Here is a 17,273-nt window from a genome sequence, read left to right on the forward strand (position 1 = left end):
ATTAATGAGGATTCACAAACTGTTACAGCTGAGGAAGATAAAGCGGCCTGGAGTTTCTGGCTCCCTTTCTTAAGGGGCATTGTTCTCCACGCTACAAAATGCTCATTGTAAACTCCTGGTGGTCACTATGAAAACTCTTTCTCCTCTCTCTCTCTCTCTCTCTCTCTCTCTCTCTCTCTCTCACACACACACACACACACACACACACACACACACACACACATTCTGTCAGACTATCAAATAAAAGTAATTCTGGACGTTTGTCTGAATTTAAAAAGTTGCTTTGCTTGGACTGTTTCTTCCTCCTAGAGCAAAAGGATGGACTATAAAGAAGTTAGGATATACAGTGAGAGGAGAGATAATAACAACAAAATATACGCATGTATCAGGGGGAATCGGATTAACTTGTTTAAATGGAATCAAAGAAGACTTCTGAAAGAAAATACTGTTTGAGGCACCAGACCTGTAAAGAGAATATATTTACATAAAAAGACAGAAAGAGGGTGAGAAACAGAATGTTTGCTATTTATGGGGCTATCAAAGGTCTATCAAAATGGCTGGAGATTGTGGGTAGGGCTGTATCCAGAAGCTAGGCCATCAAAGCCCTTCTTGGCTGCCCATTGAGACTGGTGTTTCATGAGTTGAGCATCATGCCTTCGAGCTTTTCCCTGACCTGTCTAGCATGCTGTTCAGGCTCATGGCAAGAACTTTCAGTCACAGACTGAGAGAAGCAGAAGCTGTCATGGCCAGCAAGAAACTATGAAAGTGTCTAAAACAAGAGAAATGTAATATGTGGACTCACGTTGGTGGCAGTCATGTAATCTCTATATTATTTTTTAAAGTATTTCAGTAGCCACAGTGTGAAAGGCAGATGGTAGAGAGACAAGAATAAGGAGACCAAGTAAGAGACAAAGGCCCTGATAGAAATGATAACTTTCTGAACAAAACCAGAAAAAGTAGGTTTAGAATACAGAAACAGAATGTTTCTAAACCTAAAAATGCCCAGAATCAGAGAAATAATTATTTGCTGGAATATATATATATATATATATATATATATATATATATATATGTAATATATATATATTACAATATATGGTATATGATTGATATATAATATATTTTAAATATACATATATATTAGATGTGTAAATATATTGCATATATAATACATATATAATCCAAGGAAAAACTATAAAGAAGTTAGGGTATAAAATCCAAGGAGAAATATATAACAACAAAACATACGCATGTATCAGGGAGAATATTATGTATTTTCTCCAGGTTTTATATTATATCCTAATAGTATTTCCTTCAAATTGCAGATATCTTCACTGACAAATGCCTCTAAATATGAATCTAATGCTTATACTTATTTATCTAGGTATGACTGTAATAAATAACCTCAATATTTTCTCTGGTTTCTTGAATTTTGAGACATCATACAGAAAGCCTTTAGAGTTACTGATGTTCACTGGAAAATGGAATGAGAAAATGACAAATGACTCGTGTTTCTAGCTAAAAACGTTGCATGGATGGAATACACAACAAAACTGAGAAAGCAAATTGAGCATTATTCTTGCAAAAAAATTTGTTTTCCCAGCCAAGTGGCTGTTAGTGAGTACTGGGTTAAGACTTTTTGAAGCCCTAGGAATAGGAAACAAGGAAAATTGCTGATGTTTATTGCTTTGGGTTTGGCTGCCCGGCATCTGTATACACCTCCTTGGATATTAGCAGAGGCTAGGCATCTATTTCCCCAGCCTCCTTTACATCTATGCCGTAACCAGCAAGAATGCCCAGAAGGAGACATGATAGTAAGTAGGACCAAGTAGCAGGGACAGAACCCCTTGGTGCCACAGTGCCACTGCCAGGCAGGGCTATGGCAACCCTCTGGTCTGGCTGGTGACACATTAGCATCTAGTGCCTTGTCCTGGGGTTAGTATCTGTGCAACCCTTGTTGTCCAGAGACAAGAGGTGGCAGAGACTGTAACCAGGTCTGTCTAGTCTGGGCAATAGTTTGGGCTGTCTTGAAGACTTGTTTTCAAGGCCCCATATTTCATCGCTGGATTTAGCATTTAAAGTAATTCTATAATGCAGCCAAAGTTCTTTCTCATTAAAGAACAAAGCTTTTCTTTCTTGTGAACAAGTTTTTAAGTTTCCCTTTCCCTATTTGTACATCAGTTGTTCTTCATAAATCATCTTCACACTCCTCCTCCCCCTCCTCCCCTTCTTCCCCCTCTTCTCTACTTCCTCCTCCTCTACCCTTTCCTCCTCCCCCTCCTTCCCTTCCTCCTCTTCCTTCTCTACTTCCTCCTCCTCTACCCTTTCTTCCTCCCCTCCTCCCCTCCTTCTTCCTCTTCCATCTCTACTCCCTCCTCCTCTACCCTTTCCTCCTCCCCCTCCTCCCCTTCTTCTTCCTCTTCCATCTCTACTCCCTCCTCCTCTACCCTTTCCTCCTCCCCCTCCTCCCCTTCTTCTTTCTCTTCCATCTCTACTCCCTCCTCCTCTACCCTTTCCTCCTCCCCCTCCTCCCCTTCTTCCTCCCCTTCTTTTGACAGTTCTGTGGAGTATTTTATATATCCCCCTCAACAGGTGAAGAAACTGGGGCTGTGTGTGGTGAAGCAAGCTGTTCAGGCCAACACTAGGTTTCTTTTGATAAAAATAGAAATGCTATTTTCCTATGCTAAGCAGGCAGAAATCTTTTTATTAACATCTTGCTTGTTGGTTTACTTATGAATTAAACAAATCGCTTATTTTCAAAGCCAGCAGAGGCAAGGACTCTGCTAATCCTTACCAGCGTCATCTTTTCTGGTCTCTTTTATTCCTGTCCAGGTGGCTTTATTTTTCATTTGAAAATGTCATCCCCACGTCATTAGCAATGTGCTGCTACCTGACAGTAGGAAGGCTCATCCCCAGGCCATATGGCAGAGTTGAATCTACATGGTCACGGTGTAATCCCGTTGAAATGGTTTCCCTTTGCAATAAAAACCGAATTTCACACTCTACCAAGATGGGGACAGCTCTTGTCTTCCCAGGAGTAATATAGATCTCCCCAGGCAGCCAAGGCCAATGGAAATGGCTTTCTTCTCTGAGCTAGCAGTATGTGGGGGGCAGGGCTGGGAGGTCAACTTGAATGGGAAGAAGCTTGGAGGAGGGGAGGAAACACCAGGGGAATCAAAAGCCAAAGCAATTCTCTCCATTCAGCTTCTATGGATGACCACCAAGGATGGCCAACCCAAGTAACTGAGCGAAATAAATTTATGGAATATATATGAAACCTTTTTGGGATAGGTGGCTTTTCTAAATGACTCAAAGCTGTCATTTCTAGAGTTAATTATTTGCTATATTACCCACACACAGAAAGGTTGAGATGACTGGCTGCCCATGTGCTCATCTTCTATCCAAACCATCTCGTTGCTTAAAAGCCTCGTAGATGTTAAGCAAACCTCTCTTCCCATTTATCCTAGTGCATCCCATTCTAATTACCTGTGTGAGAGGCAGTAGTCTGAGTAAAGGTGACCCGAAGTTAAGGTCTCTAGTGTCGTAAGACAAGCAGAAGAGAACTAGATCACTCTTTTGCTTGTTCAGCACATTTGTCATGGTGATTTGGTATTTGATTGTACGTTGATATTTTGTGTCACATAAGGACACCCTCATATAAGTACACACTGTATATTGAGAATATACGGTTATATTGAGAATATGGGTTTTTTTTTTTCAATAAGCAAATACCAATTGGCAACATTATTTAAATATTGGCACTAAGCAGTGATTTACACAGAAGTTGATATAGTGCTGATGATGTCATAATTGATTCAACCTTTCTGAATCCCGGAGGAGAAAATAAATTCAGTTCCCTCTGACAATGCACCTTTCCATCTATGGTTTTGTCCTGGCTATAGAATGAAATTGGTTATAAAAGTTTCTCCTGGTTCATGCGTAGGCCATAGCAAAAGAGGAAGAGAAATAAGTCTCTGCAAAAATAGATGAGAGGTGGGAGGGGCTAAGATATCACCCCACATTCAACCACTATTTAAAGTCTCGTTATAGAAAACAAAACATTTATACATATACGTTTACTAGAATTTGATTTCTGTCTTACCATACCAACTGTGGGAGATGGGGCTCAGGGGGGATATTTTTCAACATAGAATTCTGGTGGTTTGGGACAGAATCTTGGAAAGTGTGAATTTAATAATGAGTCTAGTAAACATATTACAAAAGTGATAGACAATGTTATTTTGTGAAAGAGTCAGACGTTGGCTGTTGTCATATAATTGAAGATGTCTTCTCTGTAGTTATGTATCATTATATATCACAAATACATTCCAATCTTGGTAAGCATAAACCTACATCATCACTTTAAAAGTTAGAATACAGGGCCTGCAAGATGGCTCAGAAGATAAAAGCATTTACAACTGATCCTGACAACCTGAGTTTTGAGTCCCAGGCCCTCCATGATGGAAAGAATACTCCTGCAAGTTGTCCTTTGACTTCACACTATGGTGCATGTACAACAGGCCAACACCTGCCCACAAAATACATGTAATAGAAATTGTGGAATTACCAGTCGTTGTTAGAGAAGCTGCCTCCGGCAGCAGGTGGGAACTAATAGAGAGACCCACAGCCAGACATTACAGAGTGAGAGACCTTGGAATACTCACCTCTAAATGGGATGTATACAACAAATCCTTCCCCCTCGGAGCTCAGGAAACAGAAGAGGAGGCAGAAGGAGTGTAGGGCCCGAGGGGATGGAGGACACCAAGATAACAAGGCCTTCCAAATCAACATGAACAAAGATCAGATGAATTCACACAGACTGAAGCAGCATGTCCAGGGCCTGCATGGGTCTGCACCATGTCCTCTGTGTTCATACTATGGCTTCCAGTTTCATGTTTTTATGAGATTTGTGAGTGCAAATGAGTGAGTCTCTGATTCTTGTGCCTTCTCTTGGGCTCTTTTCCTTCTGTTGGTTTGTCCTGTTTAACTTCAGTGTGATAGTTTTTGCTTTATCTTATTATATTTTATTTTGGCATATTTTCTAAAATGGATGGATAGATGGACGAATGAATGAATGAGAGAATGAGAGAATGAGAGAATGTAGCCGCTGTAGTAAAGGTTAACAACTGAACTGTCATTATACCTACTGGGAGAAGGAAAGGTTATTTTCTCTAATAGAGTGACAATAGGTGTATCCACCACTCCTGGGCATCTTGGAGTTCAGGAGTTGAGGAATAGTTGACCAACATATATAATAGATTTCACAGCTTTTAGTGTGCTTTTATTTGGTTACAGTTTGGTTGGTTTGGGGAGTTATTTTGTTTTCTTGGTTTTGAGGAGTTCTGTTATATTGACTTTTTGTTATTTTGAGAAAGGATGTAAGGTTGGCTTGGGAGGGAGAGGAAGAAAATCTGGAAGGATTGAGGGAAGGGGAAAAATGTGATCGAGACATATTTAAATGTTAAAATTACTTTAAATAATCAAAAATGCAGTAATAATTTTTTGGAATTACATATTATTTTGAGGACATGCAAATAATTATGTAAGCCATGTTTTAAAAGTTTCAGCTAGTTCCATATATTTAGCATTAAAAAAATCTACAAATAGTACTCCCCCCCCCACTGTCTGTTTTGAACTTGTCTGATTTTTTTTTTTCCTCATAAGTGAGTACCCAGGATTATATCAGAACTAAATGATGCGTTGTCATTTTTAGAAGATCTCTGGCAATAGGTGAGCTATTTACAGATGTCACATAGTAAATGTCCCTAACTTCTATGCCTAGTAAATGAGGGTGACATTGCTGAGGGTGAGAGACCAGTGTAAGTTGGGCACCTTCTATGTTACCTTAAGCAGGAGGGAGTGGTCAGAGTAACATGTGCCTTTACTGCTTTCAAGTGATGTATCCTCCAAGGAGTGGGCATCATCACAGGAAGAGGAGGTATGAGGAAGCTGGAATCCTGAAGCTGACCTGGTCCAGCTTAATCTACCCAGGGCTGAAATGTTTAGTTACTGTGATTCCTCATGGGTTTTGAAGAGCAAGGAGCTTACTAACCACTAGTTCTCCAGGCCCAGGATTGATATGATTCTTCAAACTTTAATCTTTTCAAGATGTCCTAGGTAAGATGCCTGTGTGGGAGGGGCCAGGATCTTGCTCATCAGAACAGCCTTTATTTCAAACATCACTATAATCTGAGGGTATTCAGACAATGTATTTTCTCAAAGCAGGTTCTCGTGCCTCTATCCTGCCATTATTTTGGCCAGCAGTCCATGAGATTTGTGAATCTAAAATGCAAAAACACATTCCTGGAGGAGGAAGGAGGAGGAAGGGGGAGGGGGCTGAAGATCAGCCTTGATATCCAGAAACTAAAACATTACACAGTGAATTGGTATAAAAACTTTGGCACAATTAATAAGCACGTGTGGGGTTATGAACGGTAGCTCTGTTTACCATTTTCTGTTCGTATTGATGTTTGGAAACTGAAATAATTGACCTGTAGGTAGAATCAGATCTGTAGGTAGGCAGATCATCATAAGTTGGGCACAACCTTCTAAGTTCCCTTCAGATCCTGATGCAGACCCTGGAGTTTAGGGAACAAATCTAAAAGATGTCACCAGTGTCTAATGTAATAGGAATGGTGCTTACCTCCTCAGTCTCTATGTATGGTTTTCTGAAGTGCTCTCTCCTGATGCCTGTGGAGGACATCTATATGCTGGCCCACTCTAAAACATGAAGAGGGAAAGGATCCTGAAAGGAAGCAGAGTAGCAGCTGATTCAAATGCCCAGTGCTCACTTTCTCCTAGCAAAATAGTCATGTCATGGGGCTTCAGTATTCTCTTCCATGAAATGGAATGACCTACCTGCCTTACTGAGAAGGAGTAAGCAAGGAACAAAAATACAGGAAACCGCTAGCTGATTCTTGTCTTGGAAGCACTCCCTACTACTCCAGCCACTTTCTCTGCTTTAACCTGAATAGTGTGGGCAGTGTGGACACTCCAGAACAGCAGCACTTGTGGTAACACTCCTTGTCATTCAGCTATAATGCAACATGTATGTTTCATAGGTGTTGTTGTAAGTATGCTGATACATAAGAATAAAAGGGTGACTCTTTCATTTGCCAGTGACTATTTGGAAACATGTTCACAAGGTTTATTAAGGTTTGTAAGTCACATCTCATCTCTGTGACACACTGTCTTGCACCTAGAAGGTAATTCTAATATATACCATATGCTATAATAATATATGGTCTTATGGAACTTCTCCAATCATAAACAAAATACGATGTCTGGTGTTTGAAATACACTCAGAAAACATTAAGTGGTCCACACTTAATCCTAGCACTGGGAGGCAGAGGCAGACAGATTTTTGTGAGTTCAAAGCCAGCTTGGGTTGCATTAAGAGTTCCAGTACAGCCCGGGCTACACAGAGAGACCCCATCTCTCTCTGTTGGGGGGGTGAACAAAACAAAAGAAAAATAATATCCTCTTTCGTATATATTTTAATCTTCCCCTTATAAAACAAACACACAGGCCCCACAGCCTTCCTGAACAAGAGCTGTCTACCTAGAGGACTCTGCTATGTCCTCTCCCTGGCACCTTGAGGAGAAAGCAGAAGCTGGGGACATCCCTACACACCTAGATGCTAACAGACAACAACACTCCGGTGGACCGACCCCGGGCTCCTTTGGCTTGCAAATCCTTGCTCCTTTGGCTGGCGACTTCAAGGGGTGGAGGGCCAATTCGCCATGGCGGTTTGTATGTGCAGCATGTCTGACAGGCTGGGAGAGGAAGGCGTTAATGTTTTCTGACAGGCGACCCCTAATTGTGGGAGCTTTTCTTCTGGGGCTTTCTGTGAAATTCTGACTTAGGCAAGCAGCATAACGAAGCGCTCAGGCATTGAGCGGGCCTTGCCCTACACTGAGCTGGGGAGCTTGGGGTGGGGGTGGGGGGGTGGCCCAGGATTATTCATGAAGACTTTTCAGCTGGTTTTGTCTTTTAACTAACCTTTGAGTTTGATCAGAGGGCTGGCCGGCCTCCCTTTCGCCAAAGGCCCTGCTGGCACCTGGACAATGGAGACAGACTGTTTTTCTAGTAAAGAAAGATAGCTGGGGGGTTGGGGGGGGGGAGGGGACCAGGGCGAGCCGTGTGGACTGTGAGGGGAGGGGACATGCCACCATTACTTCTGTCCGGGTCTTCTGGATAGAAAAGGTTGTTGACAGAATTCTCAACCCCCCAACACCGAGGCCACCATTCTGTCTGCTGCCTCTCCCCTCTCAACAACTCTATCTCCGCGGATGCACACAGTGGGCTGATTTTCCCATTGGTGTCTCAAGTGCCAGGTTTTTCTGCAGAAGTCTTCCCTTGCTCTCTCTTCCCCTCCATCCGGCTCCCTTCTTCCAAAGGGCTTATTGGCTGGAAGCTGCTCCAATGTAGAAATGTGTGATTTTGCTGTTGGGATTTTAGACCGGAAATCGGAAGTGGGTAAAGAATAAGTGAGAAGAGGATGGAGAAAGAAGGAAGGAAGAGGTGGAGTCGATGACAAGGACAGTTCCAGAAAGATGTAGCTGAAGTGGTTCGGTCCAGGAACCACAGAAGGACAGGTCCATGTTGTGAAGTCTGGAACTGGGGCTAGGTCTTTCCACAGGGTCAGGGAGGGGTTGGGGAGATGGTCACTAAGTGCCCTTGCTTCTGGCAAGTGGGGTGGGTTTGTTGTTGTTCAGTTGGGGGTTTTTGGTCTCCTGCATTCATTTTCGGTGTTGGACAGCTCAGACTCAGGGCCCAAACCTCTACGCGGCATTTGTGGAAAGTGACTCCTTAAAGAAGCGTGGGCTGGCGGCTTTTCCCCAGCTCATCCCCAAAATAGCCCCAATAGCCTTCGCATCAAAGGTGGCTTTGTGAGAGGCTGGCCGCCTGCAGAGGGGCGCATGCCAGAAGTTCTGGGAGCTTTTCCCAGTGGGCTCTGCAACCTCTCGCTTTCTTTCTCAGCGCCCGGCTTCATTTCTTCCTCTCCCCTATCGTCTCTCCAATCTCTCCTTTTCCTTTCCCTCTCTCTACTGTCTCCCTTAATCTAATTCATTCAGTTTGGGTCTCACCTCCTACCTTTCTTCCTTTTCATGCCTCCCGCCCCCTTGCTAGCAGGTCCCCAATCTGCCCTCCTTTTACCTGGGCCCCTACCTCCCTTCCCCACTTCCTCTGGATCAGGTAGCCTCGCAAGTACCCAGCGCACGCAGCTGACAGCGGACGCATGCCTGCAGCCAATCAACGCCCGGATGCTCTGCGGCTTGAATAAATCATTAAGCCCGACACGCGCTCAGGGCTAGCGCTGCACACTGCAACTTGCTTCCTGCCATTAACCTACACACCCTCTTTTGTAACAACCTAATCTTGCATACAAAGGGAGAACGCATATAACTTGGACCCACACTAGAGCCCAGCTGTTCTCACATGCAGCGAGGAAAGAGCATTGGGGTCAGAAAATCTATTTGCTCCCCTCCCTTTGCCTCTATAACCTGAGATTTCTGGGAGAAATTTGAAAACAGTCATGTCTCGGCCCAAGAGTGGAGAGACGATCAGAGACTTCAAAGTCATGAGGAAGGGGAAATACACGCGGTCTGGTCTTGGGTTTAGTACCTTTTCCGTGTACTAAACCCAAGACCGCGTGTATTTCCCGTGGTCTTTTTTTTTTTTTAAGTTGCATATATTGATTCAAGCTATGACAATGAAGTCCTAGAAATGCTGGCTATTTACCAGCATTTCATCATTGCCCATCCCCCTTTAAGTGCTTATTAATGTCCACGTGACCACCAGGGGATGGGAAGCTCCACCCGCCCCAGCCTTTGCTTACCTTACCCAGCGCTATCTCTCTACCAAGTTCAGAAAGATCAATGGGAAAGGAGACGGTTGAAAGACAGCCATTGGCAGTTCCCAGGCCCTTTCATTTGGTAGTCATCCCTATAAAAGCTATATTATACTCTACTGCCATCAAATGTGTAACTAACTTTTTTTCCCCCAAAACTTGCAGGTAAGTCATTGCTGGTCTAAAGAGATGGAATAAGATTGACCAGAGATGATGATGTTGGAGAGAGTTCATGTCAACCTTAGAAAGACTTCGACTTGAAAACCCTGAGAAATCTTACACGAAAGTTATCCATTCATTTGATCATGAGGCATGATGGTTAAGAAGCAGTCAAGGGTAGCAGAAGATTTGCTCCATAAGGGGCAGATGAGAAGAATTCATAGAGAGACAGAAATACATATGGGTAAGGGCAAGTGAGCCTGGAAAGGCAGCACCTGAGCAGCAGAGACCAGTAACAATGGGAAGGCACTGTTAGTATCCTCTGAGCCTGCAAGAGAAAGGATTGTTATTGGACATTAGCAAAAGTTGTACCTGTGGCAGAAACATGTTGGCAAGCTGTGGCCTTGGACCAAGGAGCCTCCTCTTCCAGAGCAAGTGAATAAGAGAATATAGATACCCCAAACCATCTCCTTTCCTAACTCTGTGCCTCTCCCTGGCCAAACCTAGAAGGAATGACAGAAAGCAATAGAGATGCAGTGATGAATTCTGTGTCAGCTTGCTAAGACACAGGGGCAGAAAAAGACGGAGAACAACTCTAAGGGTTAAAGGTAGTAGAATGTGGCACACCAGTAAAACACTGCATACCACCTAGATTCTTTTCTCTAAACAGTTGTTTTCAAGCACCAAGGTGTTGATAATAAATGCAGTAGTTAAGGTTCTTGTTCCTAGGCGGGGTGTTTACTGCTGCATACGTGACAAGTCACAGAAGTCATACAAAAAGCAAAAATAGAGAATTTTCACATTCATGGTTAAATCCTTGGAAGAAACAGAAGGGTAGATGACTGAATGAAAAGACTGGGTGATGGGGAATGCTTCTTAGAGGAATGGTGCAAGCTGGAGTGTCTAAGAAACTTTGATTCTGCTTTGATGCTCAGATACTGCCTGTGTGGCTTGTTGGTACAAATCCAGTCCGAACAGTGATTTAGATGGGTTTGGTTCATTGTCTAGAGTGGGAAAAAATCACGCAGGCATAATATATGCATTGGGCCTGTAATTCCTACAATAAAGCTAGCTGTTAGATCTCTTTTCGTGATTTAATGTACTTGCTGTGGATGCTGAGGAATCAGGTTGTTCCTTCCCTGGGGTCTTAGTCCCTGTGGTAAGGTAAAATGGGAAAGGATGCTTCTGCCTCCTATGTTTTGAGTCAGGTTTACTCTCCTGTGAAATTCCGGGTAGAAGACAGTGAGATAGCTTTTTCCCCCATTGCCTGATGGGTTCCCCATTCATAGGCTCCTACTCCCAATGTTAGAAGACTGAATTTGGGAGGGGAGGCATGTGGTTCTCCATCTCAAGCTCTGAGGAGGAGCTGTGTTACCAGCTAGTACTCCCTCCCCCTTTCTCCCTCCCTCTTCTCTCTCCTTCCCTCCTTCTCCTCTCACCCCACTTCACACCCTAGCTCTCCCTCCTGTATTTCAGGATTTTCAGCCATAACTAGTGGACTTGGTCTCCAGGCTGTTTACAGAATAGGTAAGATCTCTCAGTCAATAACACAAACCAAGTCTTCCCCAGAGTGCCCCCCCCCCAGGCTTAAAATGGGACGGAGGGCGCTCGATTGCCGGCCGCTGGGTTCTACATTTTGTATTTCGCTGACAGCCCTAAGCCCGCCGCGCAGCCAATGGGCAGCGGTGATTTATGGAGCTGACTAATGCTGACTGAATGCGGCCTGTCAGAGCTCGGTGAATGGCTTCCCTTCGCTGCACAAGCCCCGGCTTTGTGTTGCTAAGCGATTAGAGCAGATGTAATGAGATTTTGCCCATTCCTAACTTCGGCAAAATTATGTGTGTGTTTTGTGAATTTTTGGAGTTTGCCTTCACATTGTGGCAAACAACCCGCTAACGTTACCCAGAGTTTAACCGAGACTTAATATTTCCCATTCAGAAGTGGGTAAAAGAACACCTGTCCTTACAGGCAAAAGAAGAAGAAAAATCCCTTTTGTAGGGGTTGAAACATTATCCTAATGTTATATTCATAGCCATAAATGACTTGCAACACTTTCTTTGCATACCTTAGGCAGCTAAATCAAATGGAACGGGAACGAGGTGGGGGGGGTGGAGGGGAGTGCCTAGCTCTGGTCTTTCAAATAAGATAAAAAACAAAAGCCAGTACTACAGAAGCCCTGCTTCCCCCAGTAAGCTCTAAATTGGCCCACTGCTGGCAGAAAGTCCGATTATTTATGGCGATGGGGAATTTACTGATTTTTTCCCCTTAATTACGCCCATCTCTATGAAAGGGACTGAAGCCTCCATGCGCATTCTATAGAGGGTCATTTAGCAAAATGACATCAGACGCCGTGGCATGCTCCACGCATAGCGGCTTTTTAAAAAAAGTGGTTATTCTGTGCCACTAAATGGTATAGATATACCAACACAGACTAGATTTTTAACTCTGGAAGACGTGCCGACTCCGAGTTCTTTGTTGGGTTTTGTAAGATGCATTTTGCGCCTGGCTTTCCGCTTGGCTGGAGACACGCAAACTGAATCTACAAGTGATGCAGGCAGCGAGCAAGGAGCCCGCTAAAGGCCGAGTAGGATTCTAATCACGTCCTTGCTAACTGACAAGAAGCAAGCCAGCCAAAAAAACCCACCAATTTCTTTTTGAATCTTGGTAATTGGGTACTTTTACACCCTGCTCACGCTATTGGGATGGAGTCATGGGCTTAGATAGGCCAGTGTCTCAAAGCGACCACACATTTGTACTACATTTACATATTCAAGTCTAATTCCTTCTGCAAGGAATTTGTATCATATGGAACTTTTACTTTAAATTGGGGTGGAAAGTATATATATTTAGGTGAAATGTCTGTGTGTGTGTGTGTGTGTGTGTGTGTGTGTGTGTGTGTGTTTGATGGAAAATATATGCCTAGACATGAGAGCAGAGGCATCTACCCCATCCCTGTAGTTTGTTTGTTGAGAGGGAGACCTACTTCAAACACCAGGTTTCAGCATCTTCCAGAGCCCAAGGCCTAACTCAGATCACCCAACTTTCTCTCCTCACAAAGATAGTCTCAAATGGACTGAGTGGGAATGGGAAGATGAGGAATATCCCTTCCCAGGTAACTGTTTGGAGATTTTTTTTAAGAGCATAATGTATGGTGAGATAGTGTAGCCATGGATTACCACCTATTTCCCTGGGAGCTATGCATGGTGAATGGAAGAGAAGAGCCCCCTATCCCCACCCCCACCCCTGCTTGCACACACACTCATCACAAAGCTACCACTGCTGTAGGACAAGCTGGAGCACTTATCTCTCTCCGTTCTGCCACTCTACACCCTTGGCACCTCCCTCCCTTTGGGTGTTTTTGATAGCTTAGCCACCACCAGCAGTAGCAGCAGCAGCAGCAGCAGCAGCAGCGCCAAAGAAGACATAGAGACAGCTGATCATTTTCTCTCTCTCTTCTTTTTATATAAAAAAAAAAGGAAAAAGTTTTATTACAAAACTAGTTTGTATAAAACAGGGTTATACATGTTTTTGTAAGTTTGTAATAAAACAGTAAGGGGTGGGGGAGAGGGTGAAAGGCAGTGGTAGAAATTTCCAAAAGGCAGCCCTTGGAAACCAACTGGCTGCCATTTTGCGTTTGGACAGTAGCTGCATAAACTTTGTTCTTCTTGAACAGTTTTTTTTTTTAATAACATCATTAATACATTAACCACGTTTCTGTGAAGTAAGACACATTGGTGCTGAAGTCATTCTGGTGGCATTTAGATCTCACCTATGAGGAGAGTTCTTTACAAAACCACATTGGGGTAGAGGGGGATGGCAGTTGTAAGATGAACTACACATCTAAAGTATGCAGAGGTAATCGCATTACATGTTAAAGTATCAAGATATACACATTTTAAACCATTTGTACAAAACTTCTATAAATTTTTCTCTCTCTTTTCTTATGTACAAAAATATCTTAATATATCCCCAAACTGGTTAGGATAGATACAAATAGATTTTTTTTTCTTATAATAAAAACAAATTCACAAAGATTGGAAGCATTCTATGAAGAAAACAGAAGCAAAGACCTTGGGAGAGGGGGTGAATGTGGGGTTTGGGGAGGAGACCACCAAGATAGAAAAGAACTGAGTACAGTATAGCGTAGTAGCTTCACTAGAGGCGAATGTCCACAGCTCGCTGGAATGGGGGTGACTGGGGAAAGACATCAACCCAGTTTCAGGGGGCTAAGACAGCTTTGACAGGGAGTGGGAGGTGAAGGCACTTGCACCGCGCTTTCAGCCCTGCCTGTGAGTGGTTGTCTGGGAGTTAATATACGGGGTGTGTGTGTGTGTGTGTGTGTGTGTGTGTGTGTGTGTGTGTGTGTGTCTTGCTCCAGGAAAGGGATCCATCACTTTTGCACACCATGTGTGACTCAGGCTTAAGGTTCAGACACCAGTCACTCTCCTCACGTCTGGAAAAGATGGGAGCACAGAGATGCTGTTGGACCCCACCCCTGTTTGCTGAGAACACTGCATCTTAGTCAAGGTGCTCCTGGAGATGGCGGTCTGGTTTGTTTGTTTCTTTTCCTCTTCTTCTTTTTTCCCTTGTTCTTCTGCCTCCCCTTTTGACATCGTTGGCGAGAAACACTAAAACGCAGGATCTGCTGCCACCCTGTAACAGAAACAAGAGAGGTTAGCTTGAATTTGAAGGGGTGTGGTAGAAGCTGTGGAGGCTTGGGGAGTCTGTTAAGTAAAACTTCTCTTTGGTCAAAGTCCCAGAATTCAGTACCTAGGCGCTGGCTCTCCGACTCACCGCTACCTTCTGTTCTTGGAAACTTGGGCAAAGCCACTTGAAGGGGCCAAGAGTGAAGCTAACACACTAGAACTTGAAATAGACAAACTAACAGCATAGTAACCCCCCCCCCCCCCCCCCCGCCAACCCCGCGTTCCTGGAAACAGCCCCTACCTTCCGTGAATCCCCTACCCTCAAAAGAGAAAACGGGGCCCATTCAAGAAAGGCTCTGCCCATCCCCACACGAAGCGTACCTGCTTCCAAAGTCCATTCCCAATAGGGCCTGGCAGCTCCTCAGAACCAGTTGGTAAAGTCCAGCAGCTCTTGTTCCTCTGGGCTAAGAGGGTCGTAGGATCCCTCGTCGGAGGAGTAGGACGAGACCGGAGAACCCGCCATAGAGTTCAAGTCGTTGGAGTAGTTGGGGGAGATGGTGGGCGACAGGACGCCCGCCTGGAAGGCAGCGCTCACCGCGTCGTGCTCGTCCAGCAGTTGTTGCAGCGCGCGGATGTACTCGACCGCCGAGCGTAGTGTCTCCACTTTGCTCATCTTCTTGTTGGCAGCGCCGTTGGGGACATGCTCCCGGAGGGTGGCAAAGCCCAGGTTGACCAACTTGACCCGATTGCGCTCACGCTCGTTGCGACGCGCCACGGCGGCTGGCTGCTGCTGTGGCAGGCTGTAACCGAAGCCGCTGAAGTTGAGCCGGCGTTTGCAGCGCATCAGTTCCGGAGAGGACGAGCGCTGGCGCTTGACCTGCTTGGCCGCTGACTTGTGACCGCCCCCTGAGGGCTGGCCATCGGCCACCGGGCTAAGCTGCGGCGCCGGCGGCTGCGGCGCCTGCTGCTGTTGCTGCTGAGCGCTCTGAGCTGCCGCTGCCGCTGCCGCCGCCGCCGCAGCAGCCGCGGCGGTCGCAAAGAAGCAGGCTGCGGGCGGCAGGAAGGGCTGCGGGGGCTGAGGCTGCTGGCCCGCTCCGCTCTCCATCTTGCCGGAGCTCTCCATGCCGTGCCAAACTGTCGTGGGGGGGAGAGCGAGTTGGGGACGCACGATGCGCAGAGCGCTAGAAGGAAGCGGGATGGCGAGGCACGGTCAAAGGGGGCGAAGAAAAAAGAGATGGGGAGAAACGAGCCCCGGAGGAAAGTTAAAAGGGAAGAAAGGCGCAGAAGGAGGCAGAGACGTCAGGCTGCAGCGAAGGAAGGTGTCTGGGCGATCGTCTTCCCTCTGCGCCGCCTCCTCCCTCCCCTCCTCCCGCCGCGGTTGGCTTCGGGAGCCTCGCGTGGCGCTCGCGTGTGCGGCCGCCGCCGGCGCCTTCTCGGTTTTAAAAGAGGAAAGGGAAAAGGAAAGCAACCGCAAAAGTCAGCGCCGAGCGCGCTCTGCCTGGTCGAGCCGCTCCCGGGCTGCGCTCTCTTGCGCCCGCTCTCCCCTGCTCCAGCCTGGGCTTGAGCCTGCTTCTGGGATTATTTGGTTGAAACCCCCTTTCTTTCTGATTCTTCTCTCGACTCTCCCCCCAATTCGCCCTCCCTAACCGGCTCCCAGCCGGTACGCCTTCCACGTTCCCTGGCCAGAAGTGAGAGAGTGCTGGGCGGCTGCGGTGCCGGCTGCCTTTTCAATGGGGCACCCAGCCCCACGCGCAGCCCTGGCCCCGCCTCGCCCCCCACTCCCCGCTGCTGCAGCGGGCGGCTGCAGCCCCCACTCCCCCTCCTCTTCCCCCACCCCCTCAGCTCCCTCCCTCTGCCCCCCCTCCTCCGGTTGCCCGCGCCCGCTCCTTGCAAACTCTCCATTCAGCCGGGTTTGTTGTTGCAGTGCGTGCGCCTGGCGCGTGCCGGACTCCCGGCTGAATAAACAGGCTGCGTGCTCGGGGCGGTGGCTCCGGGAGCCAGGGGGTGGCTCTAGAAATGGGGGCCTTTAAAAAAAAGGGTGGGGGGCAAATGACTCCTGGACTTGGGGTGTTTAGGTGGAAAGTCTGGAGGGAAAGTGTCTTTGGAGTCTCCTGAGAACTTGGAAGAAAACGCACGGAAGGGTTTAGGCAGACAAAGTGGCAAAGGGAATTCAATGAAGTAGAGGGCTGGGCTTCTGGTCCCCCCAACCCCCTTTCTTCTCTCCGCAGTAACTACGGAGGATTCTTTGGTGACCCTAAAAATAAAACATATTTTCCATTAAGTTTAGGAAGTTGGGAGGGAAGCACGCTTGCTCACCAGTGAGCAAAGTGTTGGTGGCTCCGCTGGGTGAGAGCTTGAGTTCTAGCTAGCCCCTTGAGAGCTTTGTGGCTCTTGGTGAGTTCTACCCTGTCTGAGCAGCCTTTCCCCCTATAGCCATACGGGTTTGCCACTGCTGCTCCATCCAGCTTCAAGGATAGGATGTGCTGGACACAACTCGCTAAGGGTGGGAAGGATAGGGAGACATGAGCAGGATAGGTTGACAGTTCGCTAAGAAGCTGAGGCAGGAGAATCACAAGTTGGGGGCTAGCTTGAGCTATACTGTGAGGCACACCTCA

General features: G+C 46.1%; 1 protein-coding gene across 1 annotated transcript; it reads right to left on the reverse strand.

Moving 5' to 3' along the window:
* Window positions 1–13,449: 13,449 nt before the first annotated feature.
* Ascl1 (achaete-scute family bHLH transcription factor 1) lies at window positions 13,450–16,352 on the reverse strand. Its single transcript, XM_076919880.1, has 2 exons — window positions 15,040–16,352; window positions 13,450–14,665 (listed from the first exon to the last, which is right to left on the reverse strand). The coding sequence occupies exon 1, from the start codon at window positions 15,779–15,781 to the stop codon at window positions 15,080–15,082; it is 702 nt and encodes a 233-aa protein (XP_076775995.1). The 5' UTR covers window positions 15,782–16,352; the 3' UTR covers window positions 13,450–14,665; window positions 15,040–15,079.
* Window positions 16,353–17,273: the final 921 nt, after the last annotated feature.

The sequence above is a fragment of the Arvicanthis niloticus genome, chromosome 22, assembly GCF_011762505.2.
Source record: "Arvicanthis niloticus isolate mArvNil1 chromosome 22, mArvNil1.pat.X, whole genome shotgun sequence".
Lineage (NCBI taxonomy): Eukaryota > Metazoa > Chordata > Mammalia > Rodentia > Muridae > Arvicanthis > Arvicanthis niloticus.